The sequence below is a fragment of the Rhamphochromis longiceps genome, linkage group LG6, assembly GCF_057381845.1.
Source record: "Rhamphochromis longiceps isolate RC_006_pf linkage group LG6, R_longiceps_female_GT1.1, whole genome shotgun sequence".
In the NCBI taxonomy this organism is placed as follows: domain Eukaryota; kingdom Metazoa; phylum Chordata; class Actinopteri; order Cichliformes; family Cichlidae; genus Rhamphochromis; species Rhamphochromis longiceps.
Window position 1 is genome coordinate 31,141,312 of NC_140562.1, and position 22,749 is coordinate 31,164,060.

A 22,749-nucleotide genomic window follows, 5' to 3' on the forward strand; every position below is an offset into this window, starting at 1 on the left:
TGAATGAACAGTGAATGAACAGAGCAACGTCGGACTGCTCTGAAACTGTAAGTGTTTCATATTATACTGCATGCCACGTCTGAGGTAAAAATGAATACCCTCTGAAATGCAGCGACACCCGTGCGGTCATCTGTAAGTAAAGATATGCACCTTCACACATATATCTTTATATAGAGACATGCATGTAAAACCAGCATTAAACAGTTTAAAATGGCTTTACTGCCACAAACACCAATTATGATCTGTGACATCTATCTAGTCATCTATCGAAGGCTCGTGCTTAGATGATCATTTCTGGTTAAGCGCTCTGATTGGTTTCCGGGCAGTGGGCGTGGTCAGCAGATTGTTCTGCTGTCAGACAGATGACTGGAGTGAAGCGACAGAGACGCAGAAATAGTACAGTAATTTAAGAAGAGCGAATGAAGCTTCCTGCATTAGCTCAACTTTAGGTAAGTTTCCCTAAAAGCTAGAATATCTTCGTTTCACCAACTGCTGACATTTTTAGTTTACTTAACCCGCTGCTCACTCGCGCAAAAGTTGGTGTCGACGACTGTTAAATTGTAGCTAACATACTGAAAGTGATGAAAAATAATTTGCATGCAGTTGTGCATTCAGTTTAAGGTGAAACTGTAAATGGCCTGCGTATTTTTATTGTTTATGCTGTTGTTTTACTTCAGAGATTGGCCGCTAAGTTTGAGATATGCTTTTTTGTTTATGTTGGCTTTTTTCTTTCTTTCTTTCTTTCTTTCTTTCTTTCTTTCTTTCTTTCTTTTTGCCTTAACATTGTTTGTGTTTGTACACTGGTACACGATTTTGTCAGCAGTATACACTTACTGTGATATATGGAGATAAGATATGTCAGTGGTTTTAAAGTAGAGCTCCAGGCAGAAATATTTGACAAGAAATTCTGTAGCTGTTGCTCATGACAGCTGCAGTGCCTGGTCTCTCTCGCGCTGTGTGTTGTTGTTTTTTTATTCCGACTATATTTTCTGAATAGTCTCTTACGTGCAAGCTAGCCTGTTCAAAAACCTCCCCACATCCTGGCTTGTGACACGGGAAGACAGGGGGGCGGCGGTTTATTTCAAGATTAGCAAGATTTTGATAACAGTGCCTGATCTGATTGAAGCCCCGGCTCTCTGTTGTGTCTGTTTGAGTCTAAAAGTAAGCCGGCATTTCCTCCAGCTTCCTTGTTTTAGATCTGAGCTTCCTGGCACCACTTTGGGGTTAAGTGGAATGATGGTTAGTTGTAGTTGAAGAAAGCAGATGGTCATTTGTGGGTAGTGAATCAGCAGCTATTTTGAGGGGGGAAAATGGATGATTGTCTCTTTTTAGGCTGTCTGTGAATCGTGATCACTGGTTAAGCAAATGTGCAACAATATCTAGTGAAGCAAAAAGAAATGTAATGTTACTTAAAATCAGACTACTGATGTCAGCTACTGGGTGAGGTTTTTCACTGACAGATGAAGGATGGGTGACTTCACTGCTTAAAATATTTAGGCTATTACCTCATTGACGCGGTTTTGGTTTGGACGGTGTTCAAGGGGAACTCATGAGTATCTTGCAATAGCGGGAATGAACAACAAATGATCATAATATAAATACACAGAATAAGGAAAATTAGTTGCACTTCGTTCATTATAAAGATAACCTTATCAATGCTGCGGTCACTCATAAACAGTTTCTGGGGTGAGTCAAATGCCTGCAGTGAGATAATGCAGCCAAGAAACATGTTCTGGAGTGTTGAGAGGATGACCAGAACAGGTGCACCATGAGACACAGGACCGCATTTAAACTGTCTTGTGTCAGCAGTGGAACAGAACTTACCTATTTAATTTAAGGATGATTAATCATTAAATATAGACTTTAATAGAACTTGCCTATATAAGTTCTATTAATAAGGATAATAATAATCATTAATTATATACTATACCCAATATGCTTATTGTGTAATCAATTATTAATGTGTTCAAAATAACAATAATAAACAATTAATTACATAATTAACTACATAATGCTCATGCTGTAAGCCATGAAACAAAAACAGGGTCAGTGTCATGTGCTGATGTAGTGGCGTTTCTCCACAAAGGATTCTTAGTTCTTAAATGTCAACCACTTAAGGGCAACATTTGGGAGAAGTTTGGGAAATGTATCTTAAAGGCATCCTAACAATAATCTCTAAAATAATCTCTAATTTTGTTTAGTAGATCAAAAACCAACAGATGAGAATGCTGGCCCGCATGAGGGCACTGATAGCGCTAGAGACAATGCATTACATTTGTGTTCTGCTGGGAAGTGTTTGGTTGGAATGCTGAAGACAGAGAAGAAAATTCTTAGGAGGAAAAAAAGTGCTCAAGGAAATACTTTAGTTTGTGGCTACGGGCTACAGAAAATGTCTTAATTGTGTCAAGATGGGTCAAGATTGTTCCTGCATCATCATAATTATTGTTGGTCCAGGATCAACACTGAAACTGATCGATCATGTTGTGATGTCATAGCTTTGTGATGTGGGGAGCAAAAGTAAAATGAATAAATAACAAAAAATGTTTGACAATGTAGAACTCTCTTCTGGAACAAATATATTATAAAATACAATAAATTAAATATATAATACATTTGGCTTGCTGTTTGCCAAATTTGGCTCAGCCATGTTGGTTTGACACATAACCTAAAGACATGGCAGGAAGGACTTGGGTAGTTTCAGGTGTTGTGGGTCACAAACAACTTAATAAACCTTTTAATAGCTGCTGTTAAATTTAGTTGGAAGAACATCCTCCAACATATCTTCAGGCTGTGTTAACTTCTACGGCTTATTTAAGAATTTGCAGCATAGTCAGACGGCGTGACTTCCCACTACCAGTTACTTGAACTAATGTATTTTCCATATGTCGTATACCATCCTACAAACCACAGTGCACTCTATATCACTCGTTATATAAACAAGAAAATTGAGAAAACTGAATAAACATATTAACAAAAGTGTATTTTTAAAGCAGGTTGGAAAAATAAAAGATATATAAGAGATATGAGATATATGAGAGAAAATAGGAAATAAAATAAATCCTAATCTTTACTTTACTTTAAAATGAATCAAAACAAGTTGGTCAAAATGGCAGCTGCTTTCGTAAGAACAGCTTCACACGTTTGAGCATTTGTGGCTTTCCTTATCGTGAGTGAACTATCTCTACCAGTTACGCTTTTGGACAAAACATTGCATTTTAGGGTGCCACTTTGCACTACAAGCGTGCGATGACGACTTGTTTTTTTTCATAGAGTAAATTTTCAGATAGCGAACTTTACTGAGAAAGCTCTGTTTTGAAACTTCTAAAGTTTTTTTTGTCACTTTATAGTTTTCAGATACAGCTTTGGACCAGTGTTAGCCCACACAACCGCTGAATTTTCCCAAACACAAATTCAAAAACACAACCTTGCAGAAAGTGATTATAAAACACACTTAGTTCCATGTATAGCAGATGCCAAAATACAGGCCGCAGACTGGCCTCACTTTGAGACACTACCCTTTTGTTTGTTTTAAGGGACATAAAAATAAATGGCAATACTTCTTGGCACAGTTCTGCAACTGTGGGTTCCTTGGAAAGTAGTGGCTCCATCGTAGCCACATGTGTGAAGATCTATTTGTGCTGCTGTTTTTCTTTATGTGACGCACTTGGCACATCCTGTGGCGGTAGCAGCGGGTCACTTTACCCCAAAAGATTTTTTACTTTTTCAAAGTTTACAGCTGTGATTCACTGTCGCCCATTTTTGCCCACTGTGGCTGAATAAGATCTGATATGTGGTTAGACTGGTGATCTTGGGCAGCAAACGAACAATGTTTGTTGTTGAGACCTTTGCAGTAATATTACTGACTACTGCAAGAACAACTACTTGAATTGAAAAAATATATATCAAAACATGAATGTGAGTTAAAGTCCCTATAGGCTATATACTTTCAATAAGGGCACTGCTAACACATACCTCAAACATTTATGTCAGTCAATGAATAAAATTAATTTTCTTATTACATTTCAATCAGTCTTTAGCCATGTGTGTATGAGAGACATTGCACTTGATTAAACAGATAGACTGATAGCAGGGATACCATCTCATCTGTTTGACGGACAGTACTGTAAAGTATTAGGAAACCCAGCCAGACTATTTTCTTGGTTGCCATGTAAGGGAATCAGCTGATTTGTGGCTATATAAGCAAACAAAATATGTGAAACCTATTCGCTGCTTCTTTCTAAAGATGTCTTTACAAACAAGCATGGCAGAACTGCATGTGAAGATTGAATAGCTGATTTAGCTGTCTATAAAAATAGCTTACTATTCATTAAGACCAAAAACATAAATCATTCATACTTCTCTACAGTGCTCCGGTTATCCTCAGGTCTTCTGTCTGAGGTCACAGCTGTACTGTTCTTACAATGCTGTCTGTGTTCAGAGCTGTCGATCATTGAGCTGAATGAATTTAGATGTATGACTGAATGCGAACACTGTTCCAAAATACTTATGTAACAAATGTAACAATAATATTTCAGATGAGTTTCACTTTCATAGCAATGTTTGAGGAAAAGCAGAAAAAAGCACTGTAGTCAGTGTTATGAATGTGTGTAGCTAAACTTGTAGCCTTAAGGGTTTTGCACAAAAAGTTCCTAGTTTGCAAATACTGAATTTGTGTATATCAGCCAGTACAAGTTATGTTTTAAGTGCTTTGTGCGTGGCATGATGTATTTGTTCATGGGTGACTACACACAAGTAAGTGTTAGCTTTCATCGTCATTTGGGTTAAAAATACAATTTTTGCAAAACTCTTGTTCTTGCGTGTTACCTAATTTAAGCTAAACGCCACATCCTCACATGAACCCTAGTGGTCCAAATGACCCACTTCTTACAGGCAAGGCCTTACCAGACACACACACACAAACTCTCACATGCAGACCTTTAAGGGAAACTTCTCTCTGTCTTGTTTTGTCCAGCTTCCTGTTGCCTGATGGATCTAGCATACTACACTAAGAGGCATACCTGGTGCATGTAAACCTTTAACTTAACTTAACCAGATCCTCCGATCTGAAACTAAAAACCTAAAAGTTTTGTTGCAAATATTTGTATCTCCCCTAAGGAGGAGATAATTCCTTGTTGGGCAAGTTTACACACAAACATGTGCACATTCAAGCACCCAAAAGGACTTCCGCATATTGTCCATTATGTTGATGCAGGAAATCAATTTGATTGATATCCCTTGTTGCTCATGCAAGATTACATGTCTGTTTTTGAAATATCTTTGCAGCTTTCGCTTGTGCAGGTGTGTGTCTGAAAAATTATAGCAGTGTTCAGTTACCTTTGCTTTGTTGTAATCACAGATGACAAACTGTTGGTTATTGAAGAGAGGGACTGTTTTGTTGCTCAATGTGAAGTAATTCACACGTAGAACAAAGTAACAGACAATCAGTGTCTATTCTGGGTTGTATTGTTGTCCATTTCCTGTGTTATTCTGATAACTAGTTTTCTCAATTTTTGCTTTGGGTTTTACTTTATTTTTCTTAATTGACTTCAGTGGGACTTTACACTATGTCTTTTTTTTCCTGAAAAGAAAAAAGAAGTCAAGGAACTTGTTTATGCTTTTTACTGTAAGTGATAACTCACTGTACCACACGCATTAATATTTATGTGAACGAGTCCAAAAGGTGTCACTCCACACTTGTTTTTCAGGTATTACTTGTTGTCTACTTGTGGGTAAAATTGTGCAGATATGTACTGTTGCACTCTGTCCAACTCTGATGTGAGAGACGATTAAACCTGTGTCTGTCAAAAGACCCTAAGCTATCCTAGGTTGGGGATTTCCAATCAAGCAGACACACATATAGCCTCACCTCCCCTGCATGCATCTAAACACCACCTTTCTCTTGCTCTATGAGCACACTTCCACACAGTGCTGTCAGGCCCTTCCTGTTTTCTGAGATGTCTGCAGTGTGCCTCAACGGAAATGAGCGCTCCTGTTTTCTGTTAGGTAGCACCGTCCGAGGCTTCAGCTGACCACTGCAACGCTTGCCAATGACTGCTTGTACAAGAAAGGTGTAGACAGTTGTGTACTGTAATGTAATCAGGAACTGAATGGCATTAACCGTAAATTGTCAACACTCATGGGGAAATTTGTGTCACTGGCATGAGGCCAAAAGGTAAGTGACAGGATGGGACCTCTATATTGACCTACTTTTTTTTTTTTTTTTTAATTTTTTTAAATTATTAACTGTTTGGGTTATTTGTAAGGTTTCAGTGAAATTGGCAGGGCCAGAATGTGCTTTATTGTGGACATGGTGATAATATATCCAGAACAACGCAGCAAAAACACAGGAAGTACAACATGTGAAGTTGGAACTAAGCTGAAAACCGGACTGTTTATACACCTTGGGCTTTGGTAATGAGAAAATGAATGGGAATGAGACACAGTTAAAAACAATGAAGTTAGTCAAGAGAAATAAAGTAAAAAAAATAAAGCAAAAATTGAGAAAACTAGTTACCATCCTAGATATAGGATTGCAAAACAACAAGTCATTACAGTTATCAAAAGGGAGTCATGCTTTTGCTGCCGTTGTAACAAGTCACCTCAGGCATCAGATTTATGCATCAGTGTTTGCAAATCGAGACTGAAGGCATACCTTTTTTATCTTTGGGAACTCTTTAATTTAATTAAATCTAATTAAATTCAAATTAAATGTAATTAAGTTTATTTCAAAGCTTTTGGTTTTATTAATAAAGAAATTCTCATTCATTCCTAAATCAAAGAATCAACTTTGTCAGAAGAAGATGCTATTGGAATAGTAAAGAAATTAAAGCATGAACCCCAAACTTCAAAACTTGCAACACTAGAACAATAAACTCAAACTTACCTATATTCACAGGCAGTCCTGAATTTAAATACATGAAAGTTTCAGACTATGAAAATGTCAGAGCAGCTATGCAAACAGTAGGAATGTGGTCATCTCTACCAAACAATCACGTGATCTACTTAAATGAAAAAAGGGCTTTTTTGTTGTAAGGTGCACCATGGTAGTGGTAAGTCGATGGCACAATATGTGTGTGAGTTGTTACAGTGGAATAGTATTTGTGCATGTAGTTACTTGTTTATTACCTGTCTTTGTTTCTGTTTCAGCTAAAAAGTATGAGTGTAATAAATCACACGATCATATGTGTGTTAGGTAAATTTAACTTGACTTAATCTTGTGATTTTATGCATTTTAAATAAACATTGGGTATTTGCTGGTGTATGTCTGCAGTTGTCAATTTTAGCATTGTATTATTTTTGTGCATATATATTTTTGTCAAAAACATGACATATTGCTGCATGAGGATTGCAAACGAACACTTGATACAAAATAGTTTGGAAGAAACCTGAACGTCCAAATAACAAGTGTGTTTTTTAGGAGGTGTAAACAAACCTTTTATATTTATTTACATACCATATATGGATATTGTAATGGATATTGGTAGGACTACATAAGACGACTTAAAGTTCGATGCCTTGATCATGAACATTTTTTTCATTTCAATGTAACGCAGTTAGAAGTCCACCGTCTCACCTTTTGCAGTGCATTTATTGCAGACTGGGATTTCCAAACTGCATATTTAGAAATGCTCTCAATGATAGGGTACATCTATTTTTAAGTTATTTCTGAGTTGAAGTTACTTCTCTCTTTCTCTTCTCTCTCTCTCTCTAAATATAGAGCATTGTCTGCCCACTCATTTGACAGAAAGGAAGTGCTACGTATGTGTCAGCTCCTGTACTGCATTAATGGTTTCACTTGAAAAAGCCAACATAGAGTCTACACTTGCAACCGTGTGTCAGTGAGAGCCAATGTATGCATTTGCGATGCATGTTTATGTGCATGCATGGCTAGTTTTGTGTCTGCATTTGTTTATACCTTAGAGAAACACAAAAATGAAGATAATATCTTGAGCCCTCCTGTGTATTAAAGGGGCCAGCTGCACAGCTGAAGATCTATGAAGAGAAAAAATGAGTGAGAGAGAGAAGGGGGAATGAAAGACAGTGAGAAAGAGAGTGATCATGGTAGAGGCAACCGGAAACTTGTGGTCAAGCAGGCAGCGTTGAACTGCTGAGGCAGCGCTGTTAACACTGTTTTTGAACACGCTGCTTTTCTTAGAGGGATCAGGGCTAAATCCATCATACTAAGTCCTTTCATTGTACAGACCCATTCAGTTGAATGACCTGAATCAGTGTGTGTGTGTGTGTGTGTGTGTGTGTGTGTGTGTGTGTGTGTGTGTGTGTGTGTGTGTGTGTGTGTGTGTGTTAGAGAGAAAGGGAGGAAAAAGGTCAAATGGGTAAACTTAGAGATGGAAGAATAAGTGGCAGGTGTAAAAGTTTATAAACGCGAGAAACCAAGGTATGAGTAAGAAGTCTAAAAATAGAAACAAATCCAAATACGTTCATTTCAGAAACCTGCACAGACCCCCCCCCCCCCCCCACACACACACACACACACACACACACGCACACGCACACGTACCCACACACCCCTCCACACACCTCCCTTCTTCGTAACCAAAAGTAACTGAGCTCGTGCCCACAACTCTTAGCCTCATACAAAAGGAAATACATTCAGAAATGAATCGCTGTCCTCACTTGCGTGTGATTCACGGTCTCACTCGCTTTCAGTCTCTTTGACTCCTGTGACTTACATGTCAGTACAGCCTGTGTAGTGCGTGAATATAGCAGACTTGGGCGATATATTTGCCTGTCCCTATATGGAACAGGGTAAGTTTATGTTATATTATCTCTATTTTACTTTGTGTGTTAGAAATGGATTTGGATGCTTTTTGGTTATAGTGCCATCGTGTATGAAACTAAGAATATAGCTTTTGAGATTTTGTTTTTATTTGTTAGATACTAAGAGGATATCTACTATAGATTCTAAGTGAAAACACTTAGTTGTCATATTTTTATTTCTGTGAGTCTTGGTATGTTATGCTCCCGTCTTTTGCTCCTTCTCTGCTGCAGTTATTTTATTCAGCATTTTTCTGAGTAGTGAAGAGAGCAAATATTTATAACAAGCTGTCTCCATAACTGCAACAGTTCCTTGAAAAACAGGGTGTCTTCCTGATCTCATATACCATTTATCATGAACATAAAGGATCTGAAACTAAACTAACCATGGCCACAATGGGTGGTTAGTTCTCAGTCTTGGGCAAATATCACAATGAATTTGTATTACGGGAGATTTACAGATGACTCATAAACCTGTGTGGGACTTTCTACAAAGTAACTTAAGCACGGGAAGTAGGCTGTATTAATTATAGACACTTTTAATGCTTTTAGGTTGTTCGTGTGGAACCAGTTCTAATTATTTTATCTGTTAACCTTCAGTATGTGGTGTGAGGTGTGTGAGTGTGTAGGTGTTCACGTAGGTAGACTTTGAACACTTACCATACACAAATGCAAAACATGTCTCTTCTGAAGATACATTGAAATAGAGATGTATTGTCACTGTCTGAAAACACATACAGTGCTGGTATTAAAACAAGCCTTTCACTCTGCCCTTAGACAGGCAGAGTGAAAGGCCGTCTGTCCACTTAGTGTTTGTACGCAGACATGACAGAACATAAGTGACGCTCACTTTCCATGTCTATTTCCTGTCTACAGCTGATGGACACATGATGTGTGTGAGACCTGACCAACATGGCCCTATGGGATAGCTCAAAAAACATGTGTAGTATGGAGCCTACAGGTACAGATCACCTACTCAAATAACTATACACAAAGCTCAGTTATGCAAATTTAAAACAGAATCTTTCAGACTTAAACTCCCAGTGTCTCAACTTTTATTATCAGCTGACGGCTCCCCTACAGTTCCAGAGCCAGAGCTCTACCGGAGCATCCAGGCTGTGCTGCCCAGAGAAACCGACCAGCTGCAGCAATCTGACTGTTTCAACAAAGGTAAAAACAAACCAGAAAAAAATCTCAATCGCCTTATCCAAAATAATATCAGATGTAAAAGATGTGATAGTGTTTGTCTGTGTTTACAGCTGAGTCCGTTCTCATGTATAAGATTGCCTATGAGCCACATCATGTGATTATTTTTACTGTGACCAAGTCTGTTCCTTTTTGTAAACTTTTCCACTCAGAGTAGATATTTAGTGAAGCCAGTAAGTATTAGTAGTAAGCACTGTGTGGAATGTTTAGCCATGTCAGCAAAACTATGACTCATTCTGTTGGTAGTCATCAACATCTTTTGGATTTGCACTGGTATGGAGAAAAATTTGACACCTTTGGTGAGTGTGTTTAGTTTTCTGTGTTAAAAGCTCATGCGTGCATGTGTGTGTTTGTGCATGTGTGTGCAGGGATGCTGAGATGGACGCTTCATAAGAAGGTTCAAAAGAATCCTGCAAGTAGCTTGTCTCTGGTGTGGTTACTGATAAAGGAGCTGGAAAAGGTACTTGATCTCTAAGTCTCTGAAGCACTACCATTGACACTCTTAAATTACAATTTTAAAGGAAAACATCACCATAAACCAACAAATGCTGACAGCAAACACTGGAGGTTTTGGAAAAAAAAATGCTTCCCTTTTCACACAAAGGAAACTGCAGTTATCTGGGATTCATAGAAACTGAAATTGGATTATTTTATTGAAATATGTGCACCCTGTCATATGATGTGTTATCTCTGCAGGCGGAGAGATGGGACTCTCGCAAATGCATCATCCCATTGCTCCACACACTGATGTATGCCATTTTCCAGGTATGGTTTGTCTGCCGCATTAGTACTCTGTGAAAAGGTACACAAGAGCTGTTTGTTTCTGTTAATTCACTTATTTCTTGTTGTTTGTTTGCATTCTAGGCTTGGTTTTGTTAACGTGAATATAGCTAGCTAAATACATTTAATTGATATATGTGTGGTTATTCTTTTCAATATTTATAAAGTGGTTTACTGGACTGCAAAAATAAAATAAAACCATGCATTGCTTTTAAAGCATGTAAAGTAGTGTGTTTCACTATGGTAATGTCCGTAGCACCTAATAGAAGAATTTTGAGAATTTTGTGTTTTAATTCCTAGAACAAATTGACTTAACAACACTGAGAAAATTATCATTCATAAGCATAAACGCAAAGTTGTAGTTGTGACTTCTACTTGTATTGTAAACCTTGTGTGTGTGTGTGTGTGTGTGTGTGTGTGTGTGTGTGTGTGTGTGTGTGTGTGTGTGTGTGTGTGTGTGTGTGTGTGTGTCCCCTTAATGGTGACATTCCAGACAGCATATATTCCAGATGAACTCTACAAGCGGGTTTACGACTTCTGTAAGAGGCTGCTGACGTTTCCTCACCCCTATTGCACTGTGGGCCTTAGCTACACAAGACAGATAAAAACTGAACGCTTCATTCCAGGTATTATTTCTGACCTTGACATAGTGATTGAATTTAAAATATGGGGTAAGAAGCTTGTATATGTTAGAACAACATGTTTAAACAGCTGCTGAGGCAGATCAGGGTCAAAAGAGATTGTGCTTTTAAGATTGTGGAACTCACTTCCATTGGACTTAAGATCAACGGACATTTATACCTGTCTCTTTTATGATTATTGCAACCATATAGTACCATTTAATGCTGCTTTAATCTACAGGTCTAATGTACCAGAGGATGGTCATAGCTGAGCAGAGATTAAAAACCGTGCACTATCCCTTCCAAGAGAGGTGAGTTAACTCTAAATAATGTACTTATTGATTGAGTTAAACCCTTTTAGAACTGGATATTTACATTTCCTCAGCTGTCTTCTTTGTTCAGTCTTTAAGTCTTTTTTTTATATCTGCAGGGTTTTTGTTTTAGCTGAACCAGAGGTCTTCTCTGAGTCCTTGGTAACAGTTGTGTCGGGGGATTTTGAGGTATCAGCTACATCTTCAGGTCAATTTCTAAATCCTCTAGATCACATGCGCAGTGTGGTACAACACTCTATACAGGCTGCTTTAGGAGATGAGCATTGCCATGGGCCAAAACTCGCTCAAGCCCTCAAGGTCAGTACACTTGTTCTTATTATTGGAGTTATGTTTTGTAGCAGTGTAAAGTTAAATGTGGACATTTTCTATATGCCTCACTTGTTTGTTTGTTTGTTTGTTTTTAATTAGACCTGGTATAGAAGTCACTGTTTCATTTGAACTTCACCATCTAGGACAAATGTGACTCACATAGTGTGAACACATCCTGGTCCCTCTCCCCACTCATGCAGAATAAATTTTCTGAGAATTACAGTTGAAATTAGTCAGTGATTGGTAGAAGTAAGATCGGATGTTTGGGTAAACATACTGCAGAAAAGATGACGATCTAGCGAAAGCATTGAGGAAGCACTGCTGAGTTTAACAGGTTCTGTAGAAAGCCATTTAATTATTTATTTTTAATAATACTAAGTCATACGAAGAGGATATTCTGTATTTTTTATTATCACGTGAATTGCGCGGCAGACCACCGCCGCTGGTCGCCCGCTAAGGACAAGACGTGAATATGTATTACACTTGTGGGGAGGCTCAAGTCAATGATGAAGGGTGCACAAAGCAATCATGCGCCTGACCTAGTTCAAGTGACATGCTTGAATCATGTTTCTGTTGGTGGCAAGAAGGAGCTCTTATATAACAGCTGGATATAAAATTGTGTAGAGTCATACCAAACATCATGAATAACGGGGTGTTGTTTCTGAGCTGCATGGTGGAAATGTCTCCTGGCACCGGTCCTAAGATAGCACCTCAGCAGAACACACACAGGGGCAGGCATACGCACATTTATGACCTCTCACCTCTTTGCTATGAATACATCATCTGTATATGTTTATTTTCCCGAGAGCGTGTGTGTTCAGCCAGTTGTTTGTCTGTTTTGCAACAGGACATGGGGCAAGAAGTTGAGCCATATTTTCAGGAAGTGTTGGCGTCGCTAGAGCAGAGCTTGGAGGAGGGCGTCAGAGGGGAGGGGGGAGTGCTGAGGAGCCGTCTTCTCCAGCTGTACAACGAGATTCTTGCCAATGCAGACTCAGGTAGGATTTCTCTGAAAAGCAAATGCAGAGCTGTGCCAGACCACATTTCTGTTGGCCAAGGTTCGTCTGTCTGAGTCATACATGAACTTACAGGTTTAGGTAGACATGAAAGAAAGTGAAAGAAGTTCAAGAACCACAGTCACATCAAGAGGCAGAAGCCAAATGGAAAATGAAAAATCAAGAAGTGATAACATCTGGTGTACCTGCTCTCTTGATATTAATTGATAAAAATAGTCATTACAGTCTCCATGAAGTAGAAAGAAGGTGCACATGTATAATTTATAGTCTTTATAGTCCTAACTACCCTTATTTAACCATCTTAAGCTTGGAATCTGCTGACCTGTTGGGCATTCAGGGCTTTTTCAGCTTGCAGTCAGGGGAGTATTGAAATGCTAAGGCTCTTGTTTTTTTTTTACTAAAGTAATCTGTGAGTACTCTTTACATTCAGATCAAAAATGCCTGCAGTGTCACATTTCAAAAATTATTGTGGTTGGGAAAAATAGACCTTTGCAAGTTTCTAGGGCTTTGTTGGGTTGTAATTATAGCAGGATAATCAACAAAAATGAACGAGTGTAGAAATTATGTCGTTGCAAACTGTATGACAGAAGCTCTTCATTTGGTGTGTCCAAAGCATCTCAACATTAAAAGGGCCAAATCTCAGTCTAACCAAGCTGTGAACTGTAAACCAGTCAGTGTATTTTTCAAGCATTATCTCTGATGGACATGTTTTATATAACAATGTGGCCTAGATTCATCGCCTGTTGCTAAGATCAAACACGACCTTCTGTTTAGCTGTTTCCCCCATGGCCAATGTGTAAAGTCAGCTGTATGTATTATTAGTATTTCCAGGTATACATTTTCATGACACTCTTTTCCCTGCTGTTATCACATCGGTTTATCTGATGAATCTGCCCTGGCTTCATCACAGCTGGAACACTGAAGGATAGACAGGGGTGTTTACACAGAGGAAGTTGTAGAGTTAGCGAGTGCTTTTTTTAATATTCATTGTGACAGTTTTGGTCTCTTCCTCTCTCTGCTTTCCGCTGTGTGTGTTGCAGAACCATTGTCTGGTGGACCACTATGTGACTGCCCTCTTCCTAACCCAGAGATGAGCTTCCACCTGTGGACAGCGGATCTGGATATTTGTGAGTGTCTCTTAATGCTGGCGGGACTCTAGAGGATGTTGTTGCAAACAGTAAGCTGAGATGAATTAGGCCGAGACTTGGGTGATACACCAAAAATAAAAAATCCATCATCTGACTTAAGGGGAAAAAATATGTTTTTATATCTTTGCTGAATTGCTTCCTTGTTTGATACTAGAAACATGATGCCAAGTTTGGTTTTGTTCCACAAATCTACCTTTTGTCCTTTCTCGCAACAGTAATAGTTAAAAATTCAGTCCAAATCAAAGCTTATTGAGAAAGAGAAGCTTTTTTAAATAGTTAGTGCAGATATGATTTCATTCAGTTACCAAATAACACTTTTTAATATACTTGAAACCAGTAAAGTCAAACTACAAGAGTCAGTCTGACACTGAACATTAATTAACATTGATTTCACTTATCAGAGATTAACACACTTAATGCAACAACATAATTTAAGCCCATATTGAACTGAATCAGTGGAGCCCTCAGAGTGACTATAGCTGAAGCGAGTGTACGTTTATTGAAATTTAAAATGATTTTTAAATTAAAACTAAATGTGTACACTGCAGTCTGGCACAATAGAGAATACCTCTCTGAGCACAACTAAGGACTCCTACTGAAAGATTCACACATAATTGGGGAACTAGTTTGTTGAAGATGTGACTTAAAGCAGCATCTGAAGTAGTCATGTGATTGTGTAGACAAAAGTATGACAACTGTCAGTAAGTAATGCGGTAAGACCAGATGTGACATTTATTGAAAGGACTCACATACTGTAGCTCAGTGTATATGAGTCTATATGACTCCATATGAGTAACATTATCTGTATTGCATGTGCATAACAAATGTTCAAACTGTTGACAGGGCGAGAGCTGGCCAAGTGGCTTCGATCCAGTTCCATGTCAGAACAGTTCTCCATCATTGAAGAGCAGGAGGACCCCGAGTTGGGTGAATCGCCCATTGACATGATGCCATGTGACATGACGCGCTTTTCCATTATGTCCAACGACAGCGGTATTGAAAGGGACCTGCCGCCCAGCACTGAGCCGTCCCAACTGCCATCTTTGGATGCCGTCAGCATGACTGGACCATGGGAACAATCCAAAAAGTAAATCTAATAATTTCTATTTCGTCATAATAACAAGTTTCATTGTAGTTTGCATGGTTTAATATGCAGGTTTTGTACTGTAGCATAGTGCAAAACTCCGGTCTGTTTTCCAAAGCATGCTTTTGAGCCACAGTATTTCATGTAAATTGCCCCCAAAGTCATGTGAAATATGGTTGTACCTAAAGGTCCTCATCAACAGCATGCATACTGTAGGAAGCGTTCATACAATGATTTAATGCTCATACCTTCTTGTTCCAGTGAGCAAGACTCAAAACTGTTGAGGCGCGGAGGCATCAAAATGAAACCAAGCGTAAAAGACAGTATGGTGCTGATACAGGAAAATATGGAGGACCAGGCAAGCCTCACAGGAGCGGGAGGAAGTGGAGGGAGGGGAGGAAGAAGAGGGATGACTTTGCAGAGAAGAGCAGGAAGCAGTGTGATGCACAACCCCTTCTCCAAGCAGCAGAGACAACTTACTGCCAGGATAGTCATCATGGGGACTGATAGGGTGCTGGGCCGCCTAGCTAAAGCCTATTACTTCTTCAGGTGAGGGACTACTCACATCACACAATGAATACAGTTTTTGATGACGATGCATTGACCAATTTTGCTTTGGCGCTTTTAGTATTCTAGGTTCTTATGTGGCCAAATATATAGCTTTTATTTGTTTGCTACTGCAAGCTGTGACACATCATTTATGATTTCTGCTACTTTATTACGCTATACTGTAGTCACTTTCGAGACAGAAACCAACAGAGCAAATTTAGCAGTGTCTAAACAGATGCAGCTGGGAACTGTCTCTTGTGGTTTAAATCTACATGTAGCTACATAGGTTTTCTTTCTCATGACTTTACTGGTCAGTGTTTGTTTGCGGTTTTTTCTCACTAGATTAAGTACACAGTACCTGGAATGTCTTTTTACAGAGAAAAATTAAAGTAAGCATGAGAAGCTCAGATTATTCAAATAGAGGATATAAGCAAACTGTATTTCTGTGTGATGTTAAATGTGTTTGTTGTAGTATAACAATGACCGCTCTTTCTATTTTAGGGAACATATTTTAACTGTGTGACAGTTGTGCAGGTACATTAACTGAAAAATGAAATAAAATGATGTCATAACAGCAATAGGAAGCTACAGTAGGAGGAAAATCGTTACATCAAATCTTGAATTACAATTTGTGTTCACAGTTACTTAGTTTACTTTATTACTGGTCTATGAATCAAGAGTACTTTTTCTATTGTAGGTATCTGGCTAAATGTTAAAATCCAATCATGCTCAACACACTTTAAACTCCTCATGAATCTCTGGTTTGCTTTTGCAGAAAAAGGGAAGCACGAAGGCTTTTTCTCACAATGAAAGTCGACCTCCAGTTTTACTACATCCCTGTTTGCAGTCCCAAGAGTCCCAGCTCCCCAGTTAAAGTAAGGGAACTTCCTCTTTTCAGCACACCACTGATTATTTGGTAAATAACAAACCTCAAAAGATAAAAAAAACTGAATGGCTTCTGTTTAACCAGAAGATCAGTATGTGAAACTTCATATTCACAAAGTTTAGTTTATTCTCTGCAGTAGTGGATTGGTGCTTTGATGTAATGAGCCACATTTAAGGTATTTATGGTTTCATTTCCATGTTCCTTGTTTGTAGGAAAACCACCAACAATCCAAGGGGGATTCCTGCACTCTTGGTTCCTATTTGAGCAACGTTGACCCATGGTACAACTGCAACATCAAGAGCTTGGGTAGAATGATTCCCAACCTGGCTAAAATGGTACGATAAAACATATTTAAAAGCAGGGTTTTGTTAGATACTTAAAATGTATAACTAAATGAGAGTGGAGAATTACTGTAGACAGTGGCAGTGTGTGTTGGAGTGCTTGAGGTAAAGCACAGGAAATTGCATTGCATAACATACTGTGAGGAAAATAAATATGTTGATTTCACTGAAACCACAAGTAAAGTAAGCTTATATCAAAGATTTCTTGACACTGCTCTGTAAACTCAAACAGGAAATAGAAGACTTCTGAAACTGGAAAATGAACAGTGATATACATGCATGTAAACTACTGTTACAGTTCATTGTTTGATGTGAGTTTGGCATTTGAAAAACGAAGAAGTTTCTTCGTTGCAGAAACTTCTCAGTATACTCTGGCAAAGCTATTTCCTTCTTTCTTTTCCTCATACTTAGATTAAATTCATATGTAAAATAAAGTTTTATATGCCATCGCTTTGGGTTCGTATGGTGCATAAGAGTTCAAACTGAAACACAAACTCTGAAACTGTCAACTTAAAGAACAGTAGCTTTAGCATAGTACCAAAATTAACAAGCGCTGTTGCATTTCCTGCCTTTCGTGGACTATTTAGTGACATCTATTTCAGATACAGTTGATTGATGTGCAATCAAAATGACTATGCAGTTACAACATTGTGCAGTCAGGTTAATTTTACAGGTCTTTTGTTTTCTATAGCAACAAGCAAGCAGCGAGAGGCAAAAAGAGCCCTTCATCTCTGATATAATTTCCTATTATGTCCGTACTGGTCAGCAGCCGGTCTACTTCGCTATCTACTTTGTTAAGGTAACATTACATATTTTCTTTGTGGTCTTTTTTTTTTCTTCTTTTCATCAGTGAAAACAAAATTTATTCAACACAATGCATGTGAGCATTGTCAGTGTCTTTTTTCAAATATAAACAAATTTTTTAAACGTTGTGTCATTTCCATTAGATCTCATTCAACATCATGACGAAGGAGCCAGTGGAGGAAGTGTTTCTTACCCATCTGGACATGGAGTTCCCTGAATTCAGGCATATCACTGCGTCAGTTAGAGGTAAATTGTTCTTAGAAGTGTTTTTCCCAGTATTCTATGTTTTACTGTAACTGTGCACAGTCAAGTTTAACCACATTCCTCTAACCAACAAGGAGATAAACACAGGAAGAGCTCGGGGGAGGTATGCGGAGCTATGGTCTCAATGAATTACAGAAAGGTAAATTTCATTTTTTTTCTTGGATTGCTATTAGTGCTAGTTTAGCCAAACTTCTTAACAGTTACCAGAAGATGTGCTGAAAAATTTCCCACTCCTGATTCTGTAGCTTGTGTTGATGCATTTGTGTGAATGCATAACCACTCATTCTCACTTGTTTGTGTCGTGGTTCTGTATGAGTGCAGGTGACATTAAGTGGCCGTGACATCGATGAAGGGATTTCGGTCAGGATGACAGGTGCTCGGATCAATGCCATTCCTTCCAATGAAGCAGAAGGTGCAGAATTTTCTCAATGAGTCATGCTTTCAGTAGTTTTGTCAATACGTTTTTAAGTTCTGTGTTTTCTTATCCTTTATGTTGTAGATCTAAACTGTCTGACACTGATGATAAATGAAACCTCCGTAAAGACGAAAAACAACACTGTGGTGAGTTGACCAGATACCACAAGCATATATATATATATATATATATATTAACAAGCGCTGTTGCATATATATATATATATATATATATATATATATATATATATATATATATATATATATATATATATATTAGGGGTGCAACGATACACAAAATTCACGGTTCGGTTCGGTTCGATACTTTGGTGTCACGGTTCGATATTTTTTCGATACAAAAAAATGTTCATGCATTTTTAATTTGTCATTTATTAAAATTATAAATATATATTTTAACTCAAAAGTACAGTTTTTAAATTTAACCCTAACCCTTGTGCGTGTTTTTTATTTTGACAGCGAATGCGCACCTGCGGACCACTTATGTGCAGCCCTGGTTATTTAGCTCGTCATATCGCAGCCACAGAAATTCTTTTGTCCATGAAACCATAAAGCTGCACTTTCTTTTTGCCTTATAGTCTGATTTGTCATAACTTCTCCGTTTTGTGGTAAGCTTTTCTTTGGCTGTCACTTCTTCACCCTGACCTGTCTTATTTGGCTCAGCAGAACTGAAATGCTTTTACACACTCACTCACATAAGCTCAGCGATTCTCTGCGCGATCAACCTCTCACATGTGTAAGCTGCGGGAGATTTCACTTGTCATGTTTGCATAGTAAGCTAACGATTAATAAGACGATGTCAGAGGAATTGGTGCACAAATTATCATCACTCACAGATCAGTGCTGTCGCTCTCTATACACAGTTCGCACGATTGCAAAGTGAAAGCAAAAAAACAAGCGCAAATTCAAACGCGACTTCAATATGTCACATATTGACAGTGGCTCACCGATGCCAATGACATAATTACCCAGCTACATTTCTGAAAGAATGCAAAAGCATTGACATATATTTTTCCTACAATAGCCCGACGGGCAGGGAAGAGAAAGATTTTGGTAGCCCGACTGAAAAAAATCGCTAGCTCCAGGACGTCGGGCTAGCGATATTGCAAGCCCTGTATCTGATTGAGGAATCACTCATCTTTGGAAAAGAGAGTTTATTACAGAGAAATGGCTCTTTCCAAAATAAAAGCTATACTATCCGCTTCTTCTGGGCTATATTCTCAGCAGCATAAGGAGAATCCTGTGCTAACAGCTGTCTAAATGACTCGGCTAAAGTTAGTAGCATGCTTGTTGTTTTTGTCTTTGCACTAGGATGATGTCGGCGTAAATGTGCAGTCATATTCGTTGTGTTCCCACTAGTGCTTTCAGGTTAATCTCGTTGAAATGACCTTAACGCCACAACACGGCAAATCTCCGTTAACGAGCTACCGCCGATCGCTCCGTGCATGGGGCTAGACGGCCAACACGTTAACGAGCTAACTGCGCTAACACACTAGTTCACACCAATGTAATTGAGCATTGCATGGCACATCCAACATACTGTTTTACTTTAGTCCATGACTCGCTTACCTTCAGGGTCATACGTCACATGAAAACCAAAATAATTCCAAACGCCAGATCTGAATGAGGTTCAATTTGCCTGTTGCAAGTAGAGCTTAACTTCTGTCTCGCTAGCTTGCCCTGCGCTCTTCCTTCTGACTATGCTGTCTGTGTTGAGCGCTCAGTGGATCTGCGCTCGACAGTGCAGCCTAGGCGGAGTAGTCGAACACAGATCCACTGAGCGCTCAACACAGACAGCATCGTCAGAAGGAAAATTGATAAAATAAATTACAAATGTTGTATTGTTCGATACATATGCGTACCGAACCGAAAGCACTGTATCGAACGGTTCAATATCGATACGAATATCGTTGCACCCCTAATATATATATATATATATATATATATGTGTGTGTGTGTGTGCAAATATTTTTTAACAAAGTGCATTATTTTGCAGGAGCCGCCAAAGTTTCGAACCAGCAACATTAAAATTCGCACTTTGGAGAGACGTTCTTTCACTGTTATACTGGACAGAGATGATTCCAGGACCTACAGAAATGTGCAGAGGTAAAAGAATGTAGTCTAAGTTGTATTGTCAGTGTATTTTGCTTGGTGTCTCATTGGTAAAGGGAAAAAATGTGTGATGCTACATTGCTAACAACTACAACAGTACTAGTTGGTAAAAGAGAGCTGCAGCTAATTAGTTTCCACGCAGTCCAAACTGATCTCCATGTTAAATATGTTTTTGTTTTAGCATCGAGGTCTCGCCCTGTGTGGATCCAGGATACTGTGTCCAGAAAACAATGAGGTCCAAATACAAGTTGGAAGAGGATAAAGATGCTGGACTGAGCAAGTACATGAACAAAGGACTTCCTCTGCCAATTAATACATTTGCTGGCATCATCAACTGATGTGATGAAGTGACCCCACAGAGACACTTTTAGTAGTTGTGGCAGTGGCAATGACCTTTCTCTCTTTTAAACATCTAATCCAGCAAATGAATAGAAATCACCTCTGAGTCATGATGAGCTGCTTCCGAAACTAGAGTTTCACTCCGTCAATCTGAAATGACTGGCACATTGACTGGCAGTACTAGTGTCAACTTTTGCAGTTAATGAAATAACCTGTAGGCTGCTTTTATAGTCACAGGACAACTTTTTTTTTTACTGCAGGTTATGATTAAACCTGACGGTGTTCATTCCTTTTGAATATCCTGCTGTGCCAGCCGGAATAATTCCAGAGTACAATGTTGTCTCTGACAGTGGAGAGATCAGCAACAAGCAAAAGCACGTAGCTGATGAGTATTTGGATCAACAGTCATGTGGCATAATAAAAACTCAGCAATCTGGAAATTTTGCTTCAAAAAGCTATCACTTAGTGGAGCAGATCTGATTTTGTAACAGTTGCTCTACTTCATAGACACTACCGTTTTCTGCTTCTTTGACACACACACACACAAACACACACACACAGTATACACACAAGAATGCTGACAAACATGACCTGTCACCTACTGAAATATTCAAATTATTGAAAAGCTGGTACGATGACAGCTGTCGCTTCTTCTTGCTTTTGTCCTGACACAATCTTTCAAATACCTTTTTATCCATATACATGTTACATAATGTAAGCTGTTAATAGGGTGCTACTGTTTACTGTAGTTTTTGGTTTAGTGTTTGGGAACTTTTTTGAATTCTAGACTCACACTGTAAAAACTAAAACACTGTGCAATGTCAGATATTACTACAAAAAAAAAAAACAGCACGCACAGCTACTGTCTACCAAACAGAAGTGACAGATTACAGTTTGCCTGCCTTGTAATGTATGTGACAAACAGCTAAACAGTGGTCAGTAAATGTCTCCAGTCTGCTGAAGTGTGAAAATTACCCCTAAGACCAATCCACGTACTGCACTGTGTTAGATGAAGTAGATAAGTTGCACTAAAACTGCATAATTGTTGATCAATTTATTTTAGGAAAAACTTTGTGTGAGGTGTACAACATGTTACTGTGTAATTGTAATTACTGTATATGTCATAATTGTAGAAACATTCGTGTGACATGCAGTCATCATATGATATGCTCTGAGTTCTAGATGTATGGCTGATTGAGATCTGACACAATCATTGCTTCAGATGTTTATGCAAAAAGGTTGTGTGGCTATAGGTGTGAGTCTGGGGGGCAAAGGTCTCAAACTCAGGAAATGGAAATGATGCGTTACGATGTATGTGGCAAAAAAAAAAAAAAAAAATCAAGTGTGTGTATGTGTGTCAAATAGCATTGCTGGGTAAAATCACAAGTTTGAAAATCATGATATATTTTGCACATTATTTTCTTATATATCATATATTAAGTATGGTTCCAAATGTAATTGTGTAAATAACCGTGATTGTGTAAAATAAATTTAGTTTTTTTTAACTTGGAGTCTTGGATTCTTATAACAACCACGGGGGATTTACAGTGTTATGTGCATAGATTGTTGGTCAAAGTCGGCAAGATTTAATTCAAGGGATTATACAAAAAGTTTGCATTAACTGTTTAGAAATTACAGTCATTTTTATACACAGACCCCTATTTTCAGAGGTTCAAAATTAATCGACAAGCAGTTTCATGGCCACCTGAGACGTCTTCCCTTGCTTTATTGTGAAGCAGTCATTCAAAAAATGCT

General features: G+C 38.4%; 1 protein-coding gene across 3 annotated transcripts; it reads left to right on the top strand.

The window, feature by feature from the left end:
- Positions 1-370: 370 nt before the first annotated feature.
- pik3r6 (phosphoinositide-3-kinase regulatory subunit 6) lies at positions 371-22,399 on the top strand. 3 transcript variants are annotated; one of them, XM_085410214.1, is made up of 21 exons: positions 371-449; positions 9,652-9,736; positions 9,841-9,945; positions 10,350-10,441; positions 10,678-10,746; positions 11,255-11,387; positions 11,623-11,692; positions 11,812-12,010; positions 12,870-13,017; positions 14,076-14,162; positions 15,027-15,270; positions 15,529-15,816; positions 16,592-16,691; positions 16,915-17,037; positions 17,735-17,842; positions 17,991-18,093; positions 18,186-18,250; positions 18,433-18,523; positions 18,611-18,672; positions 20,540-20,649; positions 20,837-22,399. In XM_085410214.1, exons 2-21 carry the CDS (start codon positions 9,688-9,690, stop codon positions 20,991-20,993), a joined length of 2,403 nt encoding a protein of 800 aa, XP_085266340.1. In that variant the 5' UTR covers positions 371-449; positions 9,652-9,687; the 3' UTR covers positions 20,994-22,399. The 3 variants fall into 3 exon arrangements, with proteins under 3 accessions (XP_085266340.1, XP_085266341.1, XP_085266342.1); XM_085410215.1 differs by lacking the exon at positions 371-449 and adding an exon at positions 5,828-6,172; XM_085410216.1 differs by lacking the exon at positions 371-449 and adding an exon at positions 8,595-8,766.
- Positions 22,400-22,749: the final 350 nt, after the last annotated feature.

Excerpts from the sequence above, each read along its gene's own strand:
- pik3r6 (XM_085410214.1), top strand. The coding sequence starts at position 9,688 with ATGGCCCTATGGGATAGCTCAAAAAACATGTGTAGTATGGAGCCTACA. Across the intron at positions 17,843-17,990 it reads TCGCTATCTACTTTGTTAAG|ATCTCATTCAACATCATGAC; the intron begins GTAACATTACAT and ends CATTTCCATTAG. Across the intron at positions 18,524-18,610 it reads TCCTTCCAATGAAGCAGAAG|ATCTAAACTGTCTGACACTG; the intron begins GTGCAGAATTTT and ends TTTATGTTGTAG.